The sequence below is a fragment of the Staurois parvus genome, unplaced genomic scaffold (assembly GCF_062004578.1).
Source record: "Staurois parvus isolate SC_StPar_1 unplaced genomic scaffold, SC_StPar_1.0 ptg000643l, whole genome shotgun sequence".
Taxonomy (NCBI): Eukaryota; Metazoa; Chordata; class Amphibia; order Anura; family Ranidae; genus Staurois; species Staurois parvus.
This window is the reverse complement of record NW_028318439.1, coordinates 133,415-154,497: the sequence shown is the minus strand read 5'-3', so window position 1 is coordinate 154,497 and position 21,083 is coordinate 133,415. Positions and strand designations below refer to the sequence as shown.

Here is a 21,083-nt window from a genome sequence, read left to right as displayed (position 1 = left end):
TCTGGCACATGCTAACATTTTTGTTGACACATCTACAATAAGGAAAACATTAAACAAGAATGGAGTACATGGGAGGACACCACGGAGGAAGCCATTGCTGTCCAAAAAGAAGATTGCAGCACGTTTGAAGTTTGCAAAAGAGCACCTGGATGTTCCACAGCACTACTGGCAGAATATACTGTGGACAGATGAAACCAAGATTGAGTTGTTTGGGAAGAACACACAACACTATGTGTGGAGAAAAAAAGGCCCAGCACACCAACATCAAAACCTCATCCCCACTGTGAAACATGGCGGAGGGAGCATCATGGTTTGGGGCTGCTTTGCTGCCTCAGGGCCTGGACGGATTGTTGTCATTGATGGGAAAATGAATTCCAGAGTTTATCAAGACATTTTGCAGGAAAACGTACGACCATCTGTCCGCCAACTGAAGCTCCGCAGAGGATGGGTGATGCAACAGGACAATGACCCAAAGCATACAAGTAATTCAACAAAACAATGGCTGCAACAGCACAGAATATGCCTTCTGGAGTGGCCCAGTCAGAGTCCTGACCTCAACCCCATTGAAATGCTGTGGCATGACCTTAAGAGAGCGATTCACGCCAGACATCCCAAGAATATTGCTACACTGAAACAGTTTTTGTGAAGAGGAGTGGTCCAAAATGACTCCAGATCGTTGTGCAGGTCTGATCTGCAACTACAGGAAACGTTTGGTTGAGGTTATTGCTGCCATAGGAGGGTCAACCAGTTATTAAGTTCAAAGGTTCACATACTTTTTCCTCCCTGCACTGTGAATGTTTACATGTTATGTGCAATTAAACCATGGCAACATCTAATGTTTGTGTAGTATTATGTTCAGCAGACTGTGTTCTTCTATTGTTGTGACTTAGATGACGTTCAGAGCACATTTTATGCCCAATTCATGCAAAACTCCACGTAATCCCAAGGGGTTCACATACTTTTTCTTGCAACTGTATATATTTATACATAGGTGCACAAAATGAACAAAACCATTAAAAACAAAGAACAAAACCATTAAAACATGATTTTCACACAAAAACAAAATAATGAATATTTACCGCAAATCAGTGTGACTTCTGCTGTTGTCTTTCAGAGGCCAGTTCAGAAATGCGCGGCATTACCTTGGCAAGTGCCACTCTCATGTCATTTTCGCAACAAAGTCTGTTCCTTTTCTTCGTCTTTATGTCCAGCATCCTCGAAAAGGATTGCTCGCAAAGATATGTTGTAACAAACGGTATGAAAATTCATCCCCCATAGTAATTCATCCCCCATATAGTAATTCATCCCCCATATAGTAATTCATCCCCCATAGTAATTCATCCCTCATAGTAATTCATCCCCCCATATAGTAATTCATCCCCCATATAGTAATTCATCCCCCCTATAGTAATTCCTTCCCCATATAGTAATTCATCCCCCATATAGTAATTCATCCCCCATATAGTAATTCATCCCCCATATAGTAATTCATCCCCCATATAAATACATCCCCCATATAGTAATTCATCCCCCATATAAATACATCCCCCATATAGTAATTCATCCCCCATATAGTAATTCATCCCCCATATAGTAATACATCCCCCATATAGTAATTCATCCCCCATATAGTAATTCATCCCCCATAGTAATGCATCCCCCATATAGTAATTCATCCCCCATATAGTAATTCATCCCCCATATAGTAATTCATCCCCCATATAATAATTCATCCCCCATATAGTAATTCATCCCCCATATAGTAATTCATCCCCCATATAGTAATTCATCCCCCCTATAGTAATTCATTCCCCATATTAATTCATCCCCCATATTAAGTCCCTAAGTCCCCCCTGTGTCAATTCACTTACCTTTGCTCCGCGCGTTCCTCTCGCTGTATTCCCGCGCCGTTCCGGTCTTCAGGGCGGACTGTGAGAGGAGCCTAGCTCCTCTCACGTTCGTCACGCTGCCCCGCCTACACACATCCTGACAGCCAATCACTGGCTATCAGGATGTGAGTGGCAGCGAGACTGGCCAATCATTGCATTTGAGTCCCTGCCGCCCGAGAGGAGGGAGGGGAGCGGGCACCCGGCACACAAGAGCCGCGGCTTGCCGACCACTGGGCTAAGCGATGTTGCGTGACCACCTGCAGCCAATGATGGACAAGCGGGGCATGTCATCACAAATCATATGAGTCGGGTGTGGGTCACCTCCGCCGAACCCCCGAGACTGACTCGTTCGATTCGATCGAACCCAGGTTAAGAACCACTGATATATACAAAGGAGAGAGGGGACCTCGATCATCAGTCAGATCACATATATAAAGGAGAGAGGAGGCCCCGATCATCAGTCAGGTCACATATATAAAGGAGAGAGGGGCCCCGATCATCAGTCAGATCACATATATAAAGGAGAGAGGAGGCCCCGATCATCAGTCAGATCACATATATAAAGGAGAGAGGGGGACCTCGATCATCAGTCAGATCACATATATAAAGGAGAGAGGGGCCCCGATCATCAGTCAGGTCACATACACAAAGGAGAGAGGGGGCCCCGATCATCAGTCAGATCACATATATAAAGGAGAGAGGGGCCCCGATCATCAGTCAGGTCACATATACAAAGGAGAGAGGGGGCCCCGATCATCAGTCAGATCACATATACAAAGGAGAGGGGGCCCCGATCATCAGTCAGACCACATATACAAAGGAGAGAGGGGACCCCGATCATCATTCAGATCACATATATAAAGGAGAGAGGGGCCCCGATCATCAGTCAGGTCACATACACAAAGGAGAGAGGGGGCCCCGATCATCAGTCAGATCACATATATAAAGGAGAGAGAGGGGCCCCGATCATCAGACCACATATACAAAGGAGAGGGGGGACCTCGATCATCAGACCACATATACAAAGGAGAAGGGGGACCTCGATCATCAGACCACATATACAAAGGAGAGAGGGGGCCCCGATCATCAGTCAGATCACATATATAAAGGAGAGAGGGGGCCCCGATCATCAGTCAGATCACATATACAAAGGAGAGAGGGGACCCCGATCATCAGTCAGATCACATATATAGAGGAGAGGGGGGGCCCCGATCATCAGTCAGATCACATATACAAAGGAGAGAGGGGACCCCGATCATCAGTCAGATCACATATATAGAGGAGAGGGGGGGCCCCGATCATCAGTCAGATCACATATACAAAGGAGAGAGGGGACCCCGATCATCAGTCAGACCACATATATAAAGGAGAGAGGGGACCCCGATCATCAGTCAGATCACATATATAGAGGAGAGGGGGGGCCCCGATCATCAGTCAGATCACATATATAAAGGAGAGAGTTTGGTCAGTATTTTATATGCGTAAACCACACCTCCATCTTGAAAAGATTTTTTTATAGCAAGAAGAAATGTTTCATTCACACATATGTGCGCACAACACGGATTGTACTTGTGTTATTTTCACAGGAACTTTCTGTCAGGAAGATCGGCGTTCCTACATCAGTACCGCGTACAAGGACCCTAGGGCTTCACTGGATCTCCTTGTGTAATGGTTCAACCACCCGCAGTACTCACAGATACAACGCATTACAATAAATGAGCTGCTAATGTGACTATGGGCAACAAGTAGTTAAATCTCTCAGCAGCAAAACCATTTAATCTCCCCCTCCCCCCCAGTGAAGTCCCAGACTGAAAGTCCACCTTGTTATTTCTGGGTGTAGCAAGATGGCGGATCTGTGAGTTCCTGGTCAGGTAGGCTCTGGGTCTCTGTGCAATGAACTGTAATGTGGTGGATAAAGCACCTTCAGATTGGGTTGTTAAACTGGCTACACACCATAAAATCTGCTTTAGATTTACCAAAACTATGTAATAAGAGACCTAATCAGTCCCTTTTAGTTTGTATCCAATTAGGGAGGTCCATGCAATGCACAATCAGACTGTATAGTGCGGCCATACTCAACCAGGGTTCCACCAAAGGGTAGTGGGGATCCCTTAGCTGTTGCTATTTGAACTCCCTTTTGATGATGCTTGCATTGTTCCAGGTCTGACTCCATTTGATAGAACCTGATCCTTTTAGCTGTCTGTTGGCCGCCAATGGAAGGGGCATTCTGGCCCCCAATGGAACCCCTGGGAACTCGGCACAGGGGTGATAGGAAACCCTCATAATTGGATGTACAGACCTGGGAACACAGTACAGGGACAGTGGGAACCCCTCATAATGGGCCCAGCAGGTGTGCAGACCTGGGAAAACAGCACAGGGATGTTGGGAACCCCTCATAATGGGCACAGCGGGCGTACAGACCCTAGAACTCAGCACGGGGATGGTGGGAACCCCTCACAATGGGCACAGTGGGCGTACAGACCAGGGAACTCAGCACGGGGATGGTGGGAACCCCTCACAATGGGCACAGCGGGCGTACAGACCAGGGAACTCAGCACGGGGATGGTGGGAACCCCTCACAATGGGCACAGCGGGCGTACAGACCCGGGAACTCAGCACGGGGATGGCGGGAACCCCTCACAATGGGCACAGCGGGCGTACAGACCCGGGAACTCAGCACGGGGATGGCGGGAACCCCTCACAATGGGCACAGCGGGCATACAGACCTGGGAACTTGGCACAGGGATGGTGGGAACCCCTCATGGGCACAGCAGGTGTATATACCTGGGAACTTGGCACAGGGATGGTGGGAACCCCTCATAATGGGCATTCTGGCCTCCAGTGGAAGGGGCATTTTGGCCACCGGTCCCCAATGGAAGGGGCATTCTGCCCACTGGCTCCCAATGGAAGGGGTGTGTGACGGGAGTCTATTTGGGTGGGGGGCCCATGGAACACAGCCCCCTTTAGAGAGGTGGGGAGACCCCTGTCTCAGCTCCCCATATCCCTATTATGTGTAAGTCACCCTGTGCCTGTTATTGGTGCAGGGTGGAGTGTCCTGCTATTGTGTAGACATGTATAGGTGGAGGGGTTGTTCATTGTTCACTGCCATGTGGCTGCATCCCATTGTTCTATTGTGTGTCTTGCTTGGGAGCAAACTATTATGGGATGTTTGTGTATTGGTTGGTGGGGGGTGTTTCTGGCAGCCCTTACCCGATGGGGTGGTCTGCTGATGTGTCTCTGGTTGCTAGATTTGGTTTGCCCCGCCCTGTGTCCATATGCAGGGAGGTGGGTTGTTCCCTTGAATGTGTATATATCTTGTATCTATGTTAAAAGAAAGCAATATATCTCCTGGTTTCCTTCAAGTAAGGCGCTGTCTTGTTCAGCGGTGGTGTCCGTGGATCTGTGTTCGGACAGGGAAGCGGGAGTCTAACGGAAATACCCCAGTGCAGTCCGGGTCCGGTTCCGTTACAGGGTGTTTTTCCAACGACCCCAGATGGGCTCCTTGAGACCTGAATCTTATTTTAGTGCATGGTCACCTTTGCACACGGGTCTAAGTCTCAACATACAAGTTTCTATCTAGCTGCACGATATCTGTGCAATCTCCTTTATGGCGGCTCCACCTTATTAATATAATCATTTATTAGTTGCGACTGAACTGATCAAATTGAAATGGAAAACCAAAGACCATCTCTTCAGTCATTTTAGAGGGTTTGATTGTGGTTGGATTTTGTTGGCTGCTCAGTACAGATGAATGAAACGCTCGTTTTTAATTGTTTAGATTTACAATGAGTGAGAGAGCGCATGACGATCAGTGTGTGTGTGTGTGTGTGTTGCATCGTTCGGTATTTTTCATTGATGATCATTGCTGGTTTGAGAACCTTCTTAACTACTTGCCAAACGCAGATAGCCAAATGGCAGCTACACTGCGGCCGGCCAGTTCTGGGAGGGCGTCATATGACGTTCTCCCAGAACGTGCTCTCCTGCGCGTCCCCGGCGATCTCCGTGATCGCTCTGTCCTACGGACACAGCTGATCACGTGATGTGGTAAAAGGCCAATCACAGCGGCCTTTTACCACGTGATCAGCCGTGTGACACGCTGATCACCGGGAAATGCAATTGCCGGTTCTCGGCTGCACTTTCCTCACGCTGTCAGAGCGTGAGGAAAGTACTGCCGAGAACCGGCATTTGTTAGAGCGGGGATCGGCACCGATCATCAGGGCCACTGATGATCAGTGCCCTGATGATCGGTGCCCAGCAGTGCCACCCACCAGTTCTGCCCTCCTCTGCTCACCAGTGCCACCCAGAAGTGCTGCCCACCAGTGCCACCCACCAGTGCCCATCAGTGCAGCCCAGCAGTGCTGCCAGTCAGTGCCACCAGTCAGTGCCCAGCAGTTGCGCCAGTCAATGCCTAGCAGTGCTGTCTATCAGTGCCACCTCGTTAGTGCTGAGCTGATCGCATGTAAATAGGGAAATACCGGTAACCGGCATTCCTTAGAGGGGACATGTACACTGATCATCAGGGCACTGATGATCAGTTTGCCTTAATGATCAGTGTAGCCCCAGCAGTGCCACCTGGCAGTGTCCATCAATGCCACTTGCCAGTGCCCATCAGTGCCATGTCAATGCCACATATCAGTGCCTACCAGTGCACATCAATGCCACATATCAGTGCCCATCTGAGCTGCCTTTCAGTGCCACCTATCAGTGCTGCCAATCGGTGCCGCCTATCAATGCTAGTCAGTGCTGCCTATCAGTGCCGCCTTTTAGTGCCCAGCAGTGCTGCCTCATCAACGCACATCCGTGAAGGAGAAAAATTACCTGTTTGAAAAATTTTATAATAGAAACAAAGAAACTTTTTTTTTTTTCTTTCAAATTTTTTTCAAATTTTTTTTGTTTAGAGTGTAAAAAGTAAAATGCCCCACGGCGATTAAATACCACCAAAAGAATGCTCTATTTGTGAGAAAAAAAATGCTAATAATTTCATATGGGTACAATCTTGCATGACAGCGCAACTGTCAATCAAACTGCGAGAGCGCTGAAAGCTGAAAATTGGCCTGGTAAAGAAGGGGGTATAAGTGCCCGGTAGGCGAGGGGTTAAACTATCCAATCCACTTGTATCCAGTAAAGCAGACCATTGCATTGCATGATTGTAACGTGTGTGGGAGCTTTTACAGGCAGTAACTTGTAAACGGGTTTCTGCACTACATAAAAGTTGTTGAAAGCCGCGACCAAAAGTGATGGTGACTGAAACCTTAGCAATTGGTGGAATCTTTCGATAAGATTTCTAAAGTTTGCAGGAAATCCACTTTTTAATATTTCAATTCTTTCTGTGATTGTTTTTTTTATTTATTTATTTTTTTTTTATTGCAGAGTTTGGTTGCTAAACGAACTTATAGTTGCCCCGCGTTCCGGTTGTAAAGGCGTCAGTATGGAGCCTGGCCCATCCACCACCACCATGGAGCAGAGAGAAGACCCCACCGATTATAAGGAAGTTCTGAAAGATTGTATTATTACAGGTGGGGTTCAGCACGAGGTCTGGGGGGGTCTTTCTAGAGTCCTACATGTGGGTGGTACACAGTGCTGCTAGAGGGGTCCTAGATATTTCTAGTTTCTTAGGGCCTCCTTAAACGAAGGTTCTTTATCAGTCGTGTCCATTGGATCTGCATCCTGGAAAATGATTCCCTTGCTACAATGTTGCACAATATTTGCCAGGTTTGTAACCTATTTTGCTATTTGGAAGATTTTTTTAAAAGGTTGTAGAATCCCAAAAAAAACCTCCAGTAAGAAATTGCAAATCTGATTTCAAACCCTTGCACTGTCATCTCCCACCCTTGTGTTAAATTGTTCTGGGTGGCGTTCGCTATGATAAATTCGCTTGCCGTTTTCTCTTCCAATGACCCAGCCAAGGCTAGAAATATGTCGGTGTTGGTTACAGCCAATTAAGTGGGGATAATATAACCTATGGTCAAAGGTTCAAAGAACTCCTGGCCATCACATCTATATGAGTTGTCGGGCATTTCTTCCAAAAATGACTTTGGAAGAGAGGCCGGACAACCTCATATAGGTGTGATGACCAGGAGTTCTTTGAACCTTTTGACCATAATAATATTGAGTTACCTCCTTTTTGAGGTTTGACTAGACTCCACTTTTCTGGGAAGACTTTCTGCAGCATTTTGGAGGGAGTCTGTGGGAGTTTGTGGCCATTTGTGAGGTAAGGTACTGATGTTGGGTGAGAAGGCTTGGTTCCCAGTTGCTGTTCTGATTCATCCCAAAGGTGTTCAGTAGGCTTGTTAGGGCTTGGTAAAGGACACTCGAGTTCCTCCACGCCAAACTGATCCAGCCATGTCTTTGTGGAGCTGGCTTTGTACACAGGGACAAAGTTATGGTGGAACAGAAAAGGGTCCTCGCCCAACTGTTGTAGACAATTTTGCTCCTCCAACCTTGTAGCAGCAGTGGTTCCCTACCTCAGTCCTCTGGTATCCTCAACAGACTGTTGGTCTTCACCAAACTGTTACCACAAGGTTGGAAGAGCACAATTCTGTATAGTGTCTTTGTGTGATGTTTTATTAACGGCACACTTCACTGGAGACACCTGAACTCCATCATGCTTTGGTCATGTAGTGTATATGGAATAATTGTCTGTGTTCTCAGGGTTGAAGGAGATATACCTCGAATAAGAAATTGCAAATCTGATTTCAAACCCTTGCACTGTCATCTGCCACCCTTGTGTTAAATCATTCTGGGTGGCGTTTGCTATGAAAAATTCACTTCCTGTTTTCTCTTCCAATGACCCAGCCAAGGCTAGAAATATGTCGGTGTCAGTTACAGCCAATTAAGTGTGGATAATATAACCTATGGTCAAAGGTTCAAAGAACTCCTGGTCATCACACCTATATGAGGTTGTCGGGCATTTCTTCCAAAAATGGCTTTGGAAGAGATGCTGGACAACCTCATATAGGTGTGATGACCAGGAGTTTTTTGAACCTTTTGACCATAATATTGAGTTACCTCCTTTTTGAGGTTTGACTAGACTCCACGTTTCTGGGAAGACTTTCTGCAGCATTTTGGAGGGTGTCTGTGGGAGTTTGTGGCCATTTGTGAAGTAAGGTACTGATGTTGGGTGAGAAGGCTTGGTTCCCAGTTGCTGTTCTGAATCATCCCAAAGATGTTCAGTAGGCTTGAGGTTAGGGCTTGGTGAAGAACACTTGAGTTCCTCCATGCCAAACTGATCAAGCCATGTCTTTATGGAGCTGGCTTTGTACACAGAGACACAGTCATGGTGGAACAGAAAAGGGTCCTCACCCCAACTATTGTAGACAGTTTTGCTCCTCCAACCTTGTGGCAACAGTGGTTCCCTACCTCAGTCCTCTGGTACCCTCAACAGCCTGTTTTTGAGAATTTCTCTTTGATAAAATAGCTGTGATAAATAAGCCATTGACCTTGATTAAAGTCATGACCTGTTGGGAGTACTTGAGGACTCTCAAATGGTAGCTTAAGTTTCTCCACACCAAGCTGGCCAAACCATGTATTTTTATGGAGCTGACTTTGTACACAAGGGCACAGTCATGGTAGAACTGAAAAGGGTCTTCACCAAACTGTTACCACAAGGTTGGAAGAGCACATTTGTGTATAGTCTTTGTGCGATGTATTTACGGCACCCTTCACTGGAGACACCTGAACTCCACATGCTTTGGTCATGTAGTGTATATGGAATAATTCTGTCTGTCTTGTGTTCTCAGGGTTGAAGGAGATGTACTTTTCTGAAATGCTTTGTGATGTTGCCATACGGACTGCAGAGAAAAGCTTCCTGTGTCATAGGTAGGTTGGAAACCTAAAAATCTATCTTGAAATATGAGTTTTTATATTTTATTTAGTTTTGGATAGAACAGGAGAGGTTTAGAGCCCCTGTCAGATCTTTATTGCCATCTATATCTCCATTGGAGAGATTATTCTGCAATGCAATGGGAGATCTTTCCAACAGGGACAGAAATGAACGTTTGGTAGAGTAAGAGAAGTAAGAAGAACTTCAGTATTTTTAGTGCCATCTGTTCCTTCCTGTGCCGGTGACAACTGCTCCTCCTAATTCTAATGCGAGTCTCAGAGGGACAAGAAGTAATGGAAATGCCAGAAGAAGGAACCTCCTCAGCAGTTGAGAGGATGGAAGACTCAGGAGGTGGTGTATCACATGACCTCAGATTTGGGTACACATTTTAGGCTTTTAGAAAGGGGGTTGTTAGAAATGTGGACAAGTAGCAGTGCAATCCTTCTCCTTTGACAATACATCATTATCTGCCCTCTGCATGATGCAGCAAGTGTCCATTTTATTGCTTCCAGGGTGGTCCTGGCCTCAGTCAGTCCTTACTTCAGAGCTCTCTTCACTTGTCCCATGAAGGAGTCTGCACTCGGGGAGGTTTGTCTTTCGGATGTCCCCTCTTCTGTCCTGCAGACCATCCTGAACTACATCTACACGGGGGAGGCTCATCTCACCTTGGACAATGTGGAGGAGCTGTTTATGGTTTCCAGCCGCCTGCAGATCACGGCCATGCAAGATCTGTGCAGCAGGTAAAGACTTTCTGATGGCCCACTTTATAGGGATTTCTTGGGGGGGGGGGGGGGGTTAGCACTTCTTCTGGATCTACATGTTAAAGTGATATTTTGTAATGAAGTAGAAATATAGGAATGTGCAACTGCATGCGTTCTAGTTATCAGAGTTTAAAGCCTTCTGGTCTGATTCTGATAAATTTGGACCAGGCATCTAAACTTAAATGAGTATGTGGGAGATGGAAGGTGTAAACCCAAAGCCAGGAGACAGGAGGTCTCAACCAGGGGTCAGAGCTGCCCCAGCCGGGAGACGGGAGGTCTCAACCAGGGGTCAGAGCTGCCCCAGCCGGGAGACGGGAGGTCTCAACCAGGGGTCAGAGCTGCCCCAGCCGGGAGACGGGAGGTCTCAACCAGGGGTCAGAGCTGCCCCAGCCGGGAGACGGGAGGTCTCAACCAGGGGTCAGAGCTGCCCCAGCCGGGAGACGGGAGGTCTCAACCAGGGGTCAGAGCTGCCCCAGCCGGGAGACGGGAGGTCTCAACCAGGGGTCAGAGCTGCCCCAGCCGGGAGACGGGAGGTCTCAACCAGGGGTCAGAGCTGCCCCAGCCGGGAGACGGGAGGTCTCAACCAGGGGTCAGAGCTGCCCCAGCCGGGAGACGGGAGGTCTCAACCAGGGGTCAGAGCTGCCCCAGCCGGGAGACGGGAGGTCTCAACCAGGGGTCAGAGCTGCCCCAGCCGGGAGACGGGAGGTCTCAACCAGGGGTCAGAGCTGCCCCAGCCGGGAGACGGGAGGTCTCAACCAGGGGTCAGAGCTGCCCCAGCCGGGAGACGGGAGGTCTCAACCAGGGGTCAGAGCTGCCCCAGCCGGGAGACGGGAGGTCTCAACCAGGGGTCAGAGCTGCCCCAGCCGGGAGACGGGAGGTCTCAACCAGGGGTCAGAGCTGCCCCAGCCGGGAGACGGGAGGTCTCAACCAGGGGTCAGAGCTGCCCCAGCCGGGAGACGGGAGGTCTCAACCAGGGGTCAGAGCTGCCCCAGCCGGGAGACGGGAGGTCTCAACCAGGGGTCAGAGCTGCCCCAGCCGGGAGACGGGAGGTCTCAACCAGGGGTCAGAGCTGCCCCAGCCGGGAGACGGGAGGTCTCAACCAGGGGTCAGAGCTGCCCCAGCCGGGAGACGGGAGGTCTCAACCAGGGGTCAGAGCTGCCCCAGCCGGGAGACGGGAGGTCTCAACCAGGGGTCAGAGCTGCCCCAGCCGGGAGACGGGAGGTCTCAACCAGGGGTCAGAGCTGCCCCAGCCGGGAGACGGGAGGTCTCAACCAGGGGTCAGAGCTGCCCCAGCCGGGAGACGGGAGGTCTCAACCAGGGGTCAGAGCTGCCCCAGCCGGGAGACGGGAGGTCTCAACCAGGGGTCAGAGCTGCCCCAGCCGGGAGACGGGAGGTCTCAACCAGGGGTCAGAGCTGCCCCAGCCGGGAGACGGGAGGTCTCAACCAGGGGTCAGAGCTGCCCCAGCCGGGAGACGGGAGGTCTCAACCAGGGGTCAGAGCTGCCCCAGCCGGGAGACGGGAGGTCTCAACCAGGGGTCAGAGCTGCCCCAGCCGGGAGACGGGAGGTCTCAACCAGGGGTCAGAGCTGCCCCAGCCGGGAGACGGGAGGTCTCAACCAGGGGTCAGAGCTGCCCCAGCCGGGAGACGGGAGGTCTCAGTTCCAGGAGTCAGGTCGGTTCCTATTGGGTTGTCAGGAGGACCACAATCCATAGACCAGAGGTGGGCCATGCAGCAGGGCACTGCGATTTAAAAGATAGAGAGCAAAGTGTTCCAGGGTAGCTGGAGAACACAGTCAAAGTGATTGGTGAGAGAAGCAGCACTGCTGCCAACAAGTGAGCCAGGTACCTTGGTATTTCCATTTGTGCATATTGTGTGGAAGAAACCCCTGTGTGGGCAACTGAAGTGCATGGGAACTTTCTGTTTATTGAATAAAAGTGGGCTGTCATGCCCTAAATTACAGTTTAGGACTGGTGCAACTCATTGTAAACGTGCCTACTGCTTGAGTTTAACCCCCCCCCCTCCCCCAGTCCCTGTCACTCTCATGGGACTTGCAGTTCAACACCTGGAGGGCCATAGTTTGGAGACCCCTGCTATAGAACATAGCTAACCTACCTCGTCTGCTAGGCCCTCTCTTCTAATATCCAGAATAACGAATGGCACCCTGTGCTATGCTCCAGCTACATCATGGTAGTGCTTCATTTTCCCAGTATCTCTCGAAAATGCACAGAACGTTGTGTGATGTTGCAGCACTCTGGATTTCCCAGATGGACATTAATTTGCACACAGCGTTCCTGGAACAGGAAAACAAGACATTGGGTTTCGGTACCTGGAGGTCAGATCCTGATGCTAAGAGCAATGCCCAAAACTCACACTAATCTTCCCTCTATGCCTAATGCTACCCTTTCAGGTAACCCTAACGTCCTTCCTGTAATCCTCATGCTAAGGTATGAGGTTGATGGTAATGTCATGTCCCATTCTTGTTTCTTTACCTAGGTACCTTGCAAAGAGGATCAACAATGAAAACTGCCTTTGGATTTATAGATTAGCTCATAGTCACAATCACAGGAGCCTCTTGGAAGAAGCAATGAACCATATTGGTCAGAATCTGAGAACCCTTTCTGGAAAAGACTTTTTTCACTTGGAGATGGAAGAACTGGTCAACATCCTGTCTTCAAATGACTTGATGGTTTCATCAGAACTTGCCATCTATAACATCGCCCGCTCCTGGTGGGAATTTTGCACCCAGAAGGGCAATCTTCTTCCTCCGGAACTGTTGAAGGTCATCAGACTACCACTTCTGACTCCAGATGAGCTGAAAGAGGTCAGCAAGGACATACCCAGCGATGACTCTCCCTTCCAGTCTCCAACAGGAATCCGTTTGCGCCAAGGGATGTTTGAGGAGAGAATAGTTTGCATAGACCTGATGGCATTAGAAGAAACAGGCCCAGAAGAGGATTACTATTGGAGAGCCTATGATCCAACCACAGACTCCTGGGAGAAGCTTCCCTTTTGTGGCTGTTTAGATAATCCTGGAATTGTATCTGTAGGAAGTTATTTATATGTTTCAGGTGGGTTTAGAGAAGAACGTCATGCTTCAAATGCCCTACACATGTATGATTCTCTATTAAATGAATGGAAAGAGCTCCCTTCTATGACCCATCCAAGAGCTTGTCATGGCTTCCTGGCCTACAGAAACACGCTTTATGCTTTTGGTGGACACAACAACCGTGAGCTCACAGACTCTGTGGAATGCTTCAATGTGTTGGACAATAGTTGGCGCTATGCGTCAAGCATGCCCAAGGCACTACATAGCTTTGCTAGTGCAGTGCTTAAAGGAAGGCTGTTTGTGATAGGTGGGATGACTCGGACATGCATAGACATTTTACACTATCGGGGATTCCATATTTATGACATACTGACAGACACGTGGAACCAGTTTCCACTATCGGTGGTCTTTTCAGCTGTTGGAGCCGTGACAATGGATGACAAGTTATACATCATTGCAAGTCATGACACCAGACATATTCGTAATGCACATACAGCATATGATGCATATCCACCATACAATGATTACGAGGCGTCTCTTCTGTGCAATGAAGAGTCAAATACCATTTCTAAGAGCTTCTGTATGGATCATCTAGGGCAAATTTCTCATGGTAGAATTCCACCGGTCTTACAAAGTACTTCTCATGCTGCAGTTGTACGCTGGAAGCACAGGATTTATATTGTGGGTGGGAGTGAAGATGATGGTATGAGTGACTATAAGATGTACCACTGGAGCCCAGGTGAACGTTGGTGGTCTTTATGCAAAAAAGAGCTCTCTTTTCTGTTTTGTAACTTTGGAAGTGCAACCTTGCAGGTCCCCCTGAAACGACTCTCTTCCGTCATTCCTGGCAGGAGATCAAACTACAAATTCAGACGTGATAGTGAGGAGGAGAATGAGTCAGAAGAATCATGGTGGGGAAACTGGTAGTTGAAGGGTAAAGTAACTTGTGGCCACCTCCAACAAAACCCACCTGAATGACCAAACCAGGCAACGAATTTGCGTTTTTAAAGTGGATAGATCCATTTTTGAGCCGTTCTCCTGCAACAAGCACACAGCAAATGAAGTCTGCAATGATCCGCAGGCTTGTTTCCAGGTCAGCGTCCTTGAAAATAATCTACTTTTCGGGAACAAGGTTCAGTTTTATAACTTGTGGGAGGTACATGGCGGGGCAAAAAATATTCAGCTCTGTAACAGATTTTAATTTTCTCTGTATTCAATAAAAGAATGTTAAACATACTCATGTCTGTTAATGTCTTCATCCTGATTGAGAGGGTTTCCCTTAAATATTTTTCTCTAAGGTTTCCCTTTTATACCACTCCAAGCCAGGGGTGGACTGACCATTGGGGAACTCGGGCACTGCCTGAGGGGCTTGGGGTCAGTAGGGGGCCCCATGAGATGTCCCTGGTACCTTTTTTCATAGGCTTTTTCGGGTGTGGTTTGAGTGTGGGTGAGGACACAGGGGCCCCATGATCCCCTATTTCCCAGGAGCCCCATGAGTTGTCAGTCCGCCCCTGCTCCAAGCACTTACAAAAGACTCAAATGCAGCTCTCTAGGGTCATCCTGGTCTCAGTTAGTCTTTACTCCAGAGCACTCTTCTCTTGTTCCATGAAAGAGGCTGTTCTTGGGGAGATTTGTATTTTGGATGTCCCCTCTTCTGTCTCTACACGGGGGAGGCTGATCTCACCTTGGACAATGTGGAGGAGGAGTTTATCGTGTCCGGCCATCTGCAAATCATGGCCATGCAAGATCTGCACAGAAGGTAAAGGCTTTCTGATGGTTCACTTCAAAGGGAGTTCTGGTCTCTTTTAGCACTTTTGGATTCAGCTGTGAAAGTGATACTTTGTAACTCTTTAACGTAGCAGAAAATTCAGGACGCACACTTGCACATTCCTAGTTTTTATACCCCTCTGTCCCAACTGATGGAAGGGGAGAAAATTTGCTGCACTCCAGGAAAGTTCAAACGTTGGCAACTTTATAGTTTTGGACAAACAAGCAAAGGCCCAGTTTTATGGGTTAAACACGGCAGAGAAGATCCCAGGCAGGGACTTGTTTTATCCTGAACTACAAAGTTGAAAGCATTTGAACTTGAGATTGTTAGCAAAGTTGTTACAATGTTGTATTCAACGCACCCTTTTTTTTTTTTTTTTTTGTAGTTACCTTGCAAAGTGGATCGACGATGATAACTGTCTATGGATTTATAGATTAGCTCATAGTCACAATCATGGATTCCTCTTGGAAGCAACGTTGAACCATATTGGTTGGAATCTGAGCTCCCTGTCTGAAAAAGAAGACTTTTTCCACTTGGAGATGGAAGAACTGGTCAACATCCTGTCTTCAGATGGCTTGATGGTCTCCTCAGAACTTGCCATCTATAATGTTGCCCGCTCCTGGTGGGAATTACGCACCCAGAAGGACAATCCTCTTCCTCCAGAACTGTTGAAGGTCATCAGACTACCACTTCTGACTCCATATGAGCTGGGAAAGGTCAGAAGGGACATACCCAGCAAAGACTCCCCTCTCCAGTCTCCAACAGGAATCCACTTGCGTCAAGGGATGTTTGAGGAGATAATAGTTTGCATGGACTTGATATCGCTAGATGAAACAGACCCAGAAGAAGAGGATTACTATTTAAATGCCTATGATCCAAGGACAGACTCTTGGGAGAAACTTCCCTTTTGTGGCTACTTAGAACAAGCTGGAATTGTGTCTGTAGGATGTTGTCTATATGTTTCGGGTGGGTTTGGCAAAGAATGTGGTGCTTCCAATGCCCTGCATGTGTATGATTCTGTCTTAAATGAATGGAAAGAGCTTCCTTCTATGACCCATCCAAGAGCTTGTCATGGCTTCCTGGCCTACAGGGACATGCTTTATGCTTTTGGTGGACACGACAGCCAACCCACAGAGTCGACGGAATGCTTCAACCTGTTGGACAACAGCTGGCGCCATGTGTCGAGCATGCCTGTGGCACTACATAGCTTTGCTAGCGCAGTCCTGAAAGGAAGACTGTTTGTGATCGGTGGGATGACTCGGACATTTATAGACCTTTTGCACTATCAGGGATTCCATATTTATGACATAATGACAGACACTTGGAGCCAATATCCGCTACACATGGTCTTTTCAGCTGCTAGAGCTGTGACAATGGATGACAAGATATACATCATTGCAAGTTATAAAATCAGACCCGATGATTGTGATGGATATACCGTCTATGATCGACGTTCACCGTACGATGAATACGAGGCCTATCTTCTGTGCGACGAACAGCCAAGAACCGCTTGTAAGAGTTTCATCCTGGATCATCTAGGGAGGCTTTCTCATGGTACAATCCCACCAGTCCTACACAGCACTTCGAACGCTGCAGTCGTACGCTGGAAGAACAGGATCTACGCTGTGGGAGGAGATGGTTACGACGGTATGAGCTGCTACAAGATGTTCTACTGGAGTCCAGGTGAACCTAGCTGGACCTTGTTCAAGGAAGAGATCCCTTTTCTGTTTGATGACTTTGGAGGTGTCACTCTGCAGGTCCCCCTGAAACAGCTCTCGCCTCTCATTCCCGGCAGGAGATCAAACTACAATTTTAGAAGAGATGGCGAACTGAGGATGGGTTGGAGGAGACTGAGTTGGAGGAGATTGAGAGGAAGAACCTTGCTAAGGAAACTTGTCAGCAGAGGATCTGCTGAAAATGTGTAAGTAGAATAAAATATCAGGTGACCACTGCAAACCAAACCCAACTGACTGAAGATACTGGACAAAGTTTTTAAAGTTGGTTTGTTTTTTTTGTTTTTTTGTTTTTAAAGTCCAATATAAAAGGATACGTCTATTCTGAGCCTTTCACCTGGAACAAGCACACAGCAAATTTACATCAGGACTGATCTGAAGGCGTGTTCCAGGTCAGCGGCTCCGAAAAAGGTTTAATTTCCAGGAACAAAGTCCAATTCCACCATTTTTGAAGCATAAATATTCAGCTCTGTTACAGATGCGGATTTTATATTTTTATTCAATTTGTGTATTAATAAAAGAATATTGAATATACTTGGGCCTTCTATCTTTCAAAGGTTTTCATTTTTTTTAAAGTGTTACTAAACCCACAACAGTAAAATCTTTCTGTATATGCAGTAAAGCATGCTTGTTAAACTCGCGGTGGAGCTAAAGGGGTTAATCTTGTAAAAAGGCTGTTTGATCCTGTCTTCTCTGATCCTCCCCTTCTACTGTCCCAATCTATCTGCTGATAGAACAGATCCTCTCGGCAAGCTGCACATTCTCACTTTGGTGTGTATAGCTACAGAGTTTTTTTTTTTCTTTTTCTTGGGAGAGTGCAGTTGATCAGCACAGGGACTTGTGTCTTGACAGAGGAGAAAAGTAAGGTCCTTTCCTCTGACAGGCAAGTGTCAATTGAAGGACTAGATGGACAAAAATACAAATCCTTTAGCAGGTAAAGCAGGTTCCGTGTATTGACTGGTTTACTTTGAGTTCAGCTTTAACTGCCCCCAGGGGCGGACTGACCATTTGGGAACTCGGGCACTGCCCGAGGGCCTGGGGTCAGAAAGGGGCCCCATGAGATGCCCCTGGTACTTTTTGTTTTTCTCCTCCATAGGCTTTTTTGGGTGTGGTTTGAGTGTGGGCAAGAACACAGGGGCCCTATGATCCCTTATTGCCCGGGGGCCCCATGAGTTGTCAGTCTGCCCCTGGCTGTCCCACTTACAATTTCTTTTAAAGGAACCGTTTCCTGGGAGACATGGAGGCCGCGGTTGTTTTATCTCCTTTGGCCAATGCTTGTTTCCTGGCTGCCCTATGTACTATACGGCTTTATTAGGGTTGCACCAATGCCGGTATCAGTGCCGATACTGAGTACTCGTACAAGTATTGAAACTACGGCTGCCTGTGGTGCTCACAGGGCAGCAGGAGATGTATAGGTTTTCTGCCCCCCAAGCCAGCATCACTTCTGCCCTATACCCACCGGGGTCCTGGAACTTCCTCCAGCCCTGTGAGCGCAGCAAATGGCCATAGTTTTGGATTTGACATGCAAGATATATTACGTACTTTTAACCAGAGGTGTATATGCCCCAAGGCAAACAAGGCGTTTGCCTAGGGCAGTATTTTACAGGGGGGGGGGGGGGGGCTTCCCCCAGGCAGAAGGGACAATGGACCAGGGCTTGGCATGGCTGGAGAGCTTGGCAGAGTTTAGGCAGGGGTGTGGGCTCAGCAGTTCTCGAGTGGGGGGGTGGGCTTGGGAGTGTTCGGGCGGGCTCAGCTGACCATCTCCTCTATCCTGTCTGCAGTCTTCTGTACTATGTCTGCAGTCTCTGACCGTCTCCTGTCCAGTCTCTGACCGTCTCCTGTCCAGTCTCTGACCGTCTCCTGTCCAGTCTCTGACCGTCTCCTGTCCAGTCTCTGACCGTCTCCTGTCCAGTCTCTGACCGTCTCCTGTCCAGTCTCTGACCGTCTCCTGTCCAGTCTCTGACCGTCTCCTGTCCAGTCTCTGACCGTCTCCTGTCCAGTCTCTGACCGTCTCTTACAATATGTCTGTAATCTCTGACCATCTCCTTTATCCTGTCCACAGTCTGTCTCCTGAAATATGTCTGTAGTCTCTGATCACCTCCTGTATCATGTCCAGTCTCTGACTGTCTCCTATATCTTGTCCAAAGTCTCTGACTGTCTACTGTAGTCTCTGACCGTCTCCTGTATCCTGTCCAGTCTCTGTCTCCTGCAATATGTCTGTAGTCTCTGATCACCTCCTGTATCCTGTCCAGTCTCTGACTGTCTCCTGCAATATGTCTGTAGTCTCTGATCACCTCCTGTATCCTGTCCAGTCTCTGACTGTCTCCTATATCTTGTCCAAAGTCTCTGACTGTCTACTGTAGTCTCTGACCGTCTCCTGTATCCTGTCCAGTCTCTGACTGTCTCCTGCAATATGTCTGTAGTCTCTGACCGTCTCCTATATCTTGTCCACAGTCTCTGACTGTCTCCTTTAATATGGCTGTAGTCTCTGACTGTATCCTGTCCACACGGAGATCGCCGGGTGCGTGCTCCTAGGGCTACGTTCTGGAAGGACATCCTATGACGCCCTCCCAGGACTGGAAAACCTCGCTGTAGCCGTCATTCAGCTATAGCGCGGCTGGCAAGCGGTTAAATGACGTATAACACACACAACCAACCAATAACTAGAATAAAGAGAAAAACAAAATAGAATAGAACATAAATGACTATAGATTAGAGAATAAAATAGTGTAAAATAGAATATAAAAGAATAAGATGTAATGTAAATGAATAGAATACAGCAATCTTATGAACTTAGAATTTCGAAAAGAATACAATGAAATAGAATAGACTAAAAAAGAAAAAAATGAATAGAATAGAACAATTTTGAATTTCAAATGGAATAGAAACCGCTATTCTTGGCAATGAATTTGGATCAATTTGATATTTTTGATTCAAATTCAATTCAAATACTTTGAATCCATTAAAACTCATCTGGTCGAAAATGAATAAAGGAAACAAATTTAGTTTATGAACGCAACGTAACAAAATTAGTAACAATGAATCTAAACAAATCGCCTAACTGGTAGAAGGACTGCAAATGGCTTAAAAGACTAACCATAAGTATACAGATGCACAAGTGTATGGAAATAATACAAGCTTTCTCTCCCAGTAATATCAGTACATACAGCCAATGTACAAACCGGTATTATCAGAAAGGTCCTGGCAGGAGTCCTGGTGGAGTTGTGCCCGCATACCTGGGTATATAGTTATTATTATTGATACTTCCAGATGAATATTGCAGCAAAGTCCCGTTCCAGGGACACCTGAGGATGATGTGGCATCCGTCTTTGTGTTGGAGACCTGAAGACAAGACCATCGGTCACAAGGGGATCCTCCAACTGTTGTCCAACCAGCCTGGAACAGAGCTTCTCACCAGCAGGAATTGTGGCACTGGAACTTAGTCAGCCTATTTACTCTGCATTTTAGCACCTTCTTAGTAGTGTATAAAAGTCTCTTTGGGCTTGGGGTGTGAACAGGACATGCGGCTGATATCTTCTATCTTCACCTCCTCCTTCTAGGTCAGGGGTGTCAAACTGGCGGCTCTCCAGCTGTTGCGAAACTACAAGTCCCATCGTGCCTCTGCCTTTGGGAGTCATGCTTGTAACTGTCAGTCTTGCAATGCCTCATGGGACTTGTAGTTTGGCAACAGCTGGAGGGCCGCCAGTTTGACACCTGGGTTCTAGGGTTTCAATGTCAACAACTTATGGGCGGGAATTGCATACATAATATGTTTACAGGCATTTGCAAATCCACTCTGTAGAGGGCAGCAGATGTATATATATCACGGGTGTCAAACTGGCGGCCCTGTAGCTGTTGCCAAACTACAAGTCCCATGAGGCATTGCAAGATTGGCAGTTACAAGCCTGACTCCCAAAGGCATGGGCATGATGGGACTTGTAGTTTCGCAACAGCTGGAGGGCCGCCAGTTTGACACCCCTGATATATATGATTTGACTGATGATCAGGACTCTCTTGCTCTACTTTATATATCATCAGTCAGATCACATATATAAAGGAGAGAC

At 47.6% G+C, this 21,083-nt stretch overlaps 1 protein-coding gene and 1 pseudogene across 1 annotated transcript; both read left to right on the top strand.

Moving 5' to 3' along the window:
* Positions 1–7,302: 7,302 nt before the first annotated feature.
* Positions 7,303–14,445, top strand: LOC149449009 (kelch repeat and BTB domain-containing protein 8-like). The gene is made up of 4 exons (XM_089693951.1): positions 7,303–7,405; positions 9,629–9,707; positions 10,224–10,451; positions 12,966–14,445. The coding sequence occupies exons 1-4, from the start codon at positions 7,318–7,320 to the stop codon at positions 14,443–14,445; spliced, it is 1,875 nt and encodes a 624-aa protein (XP_089550077.1). The 5' UTR covers positions 7,303–7,317.
* A 612-nt stretch (positions 14,446–15,057) lies between these two features.
* Positions 15,058–17,220, top strand: LOC149449008 (kelch repeat and BTB domain-containing protein 8-like; annotated as a pseudogene).
* The last annotated feature ends 3,863 nt before the right edge of the window (positions 17,221–21,083 follow it).

What these genes read in the sequence shown, in the direction of transcription:
- LOC149449009 (XM_089693951.1), top strand. Translation starts at nt 7,318, where the DNA reads ATGGAGCCTGGCCCATCCACCACCACCATGGAGCAGAGAGAAGACCCC. An exon ending in AAAAGCTTCCTGTGTCATAG is followed by an intron (nt 9,708 to 10,223) that starts GTAGGTTGGAAA and finishes TATTGCTTCCAG; the next exon opens with GGTGGTCCTGGCCTCAGTCA. An exon ending in ATGCAAGATCTGTGCAGCAG is followed by an intron (nt 10,452 to 12,965) that starts GTAAAGACTTTC and finishes TTCTTTACCTAG; the next exon opens with GTACCTTGCAAAGAGGATCA.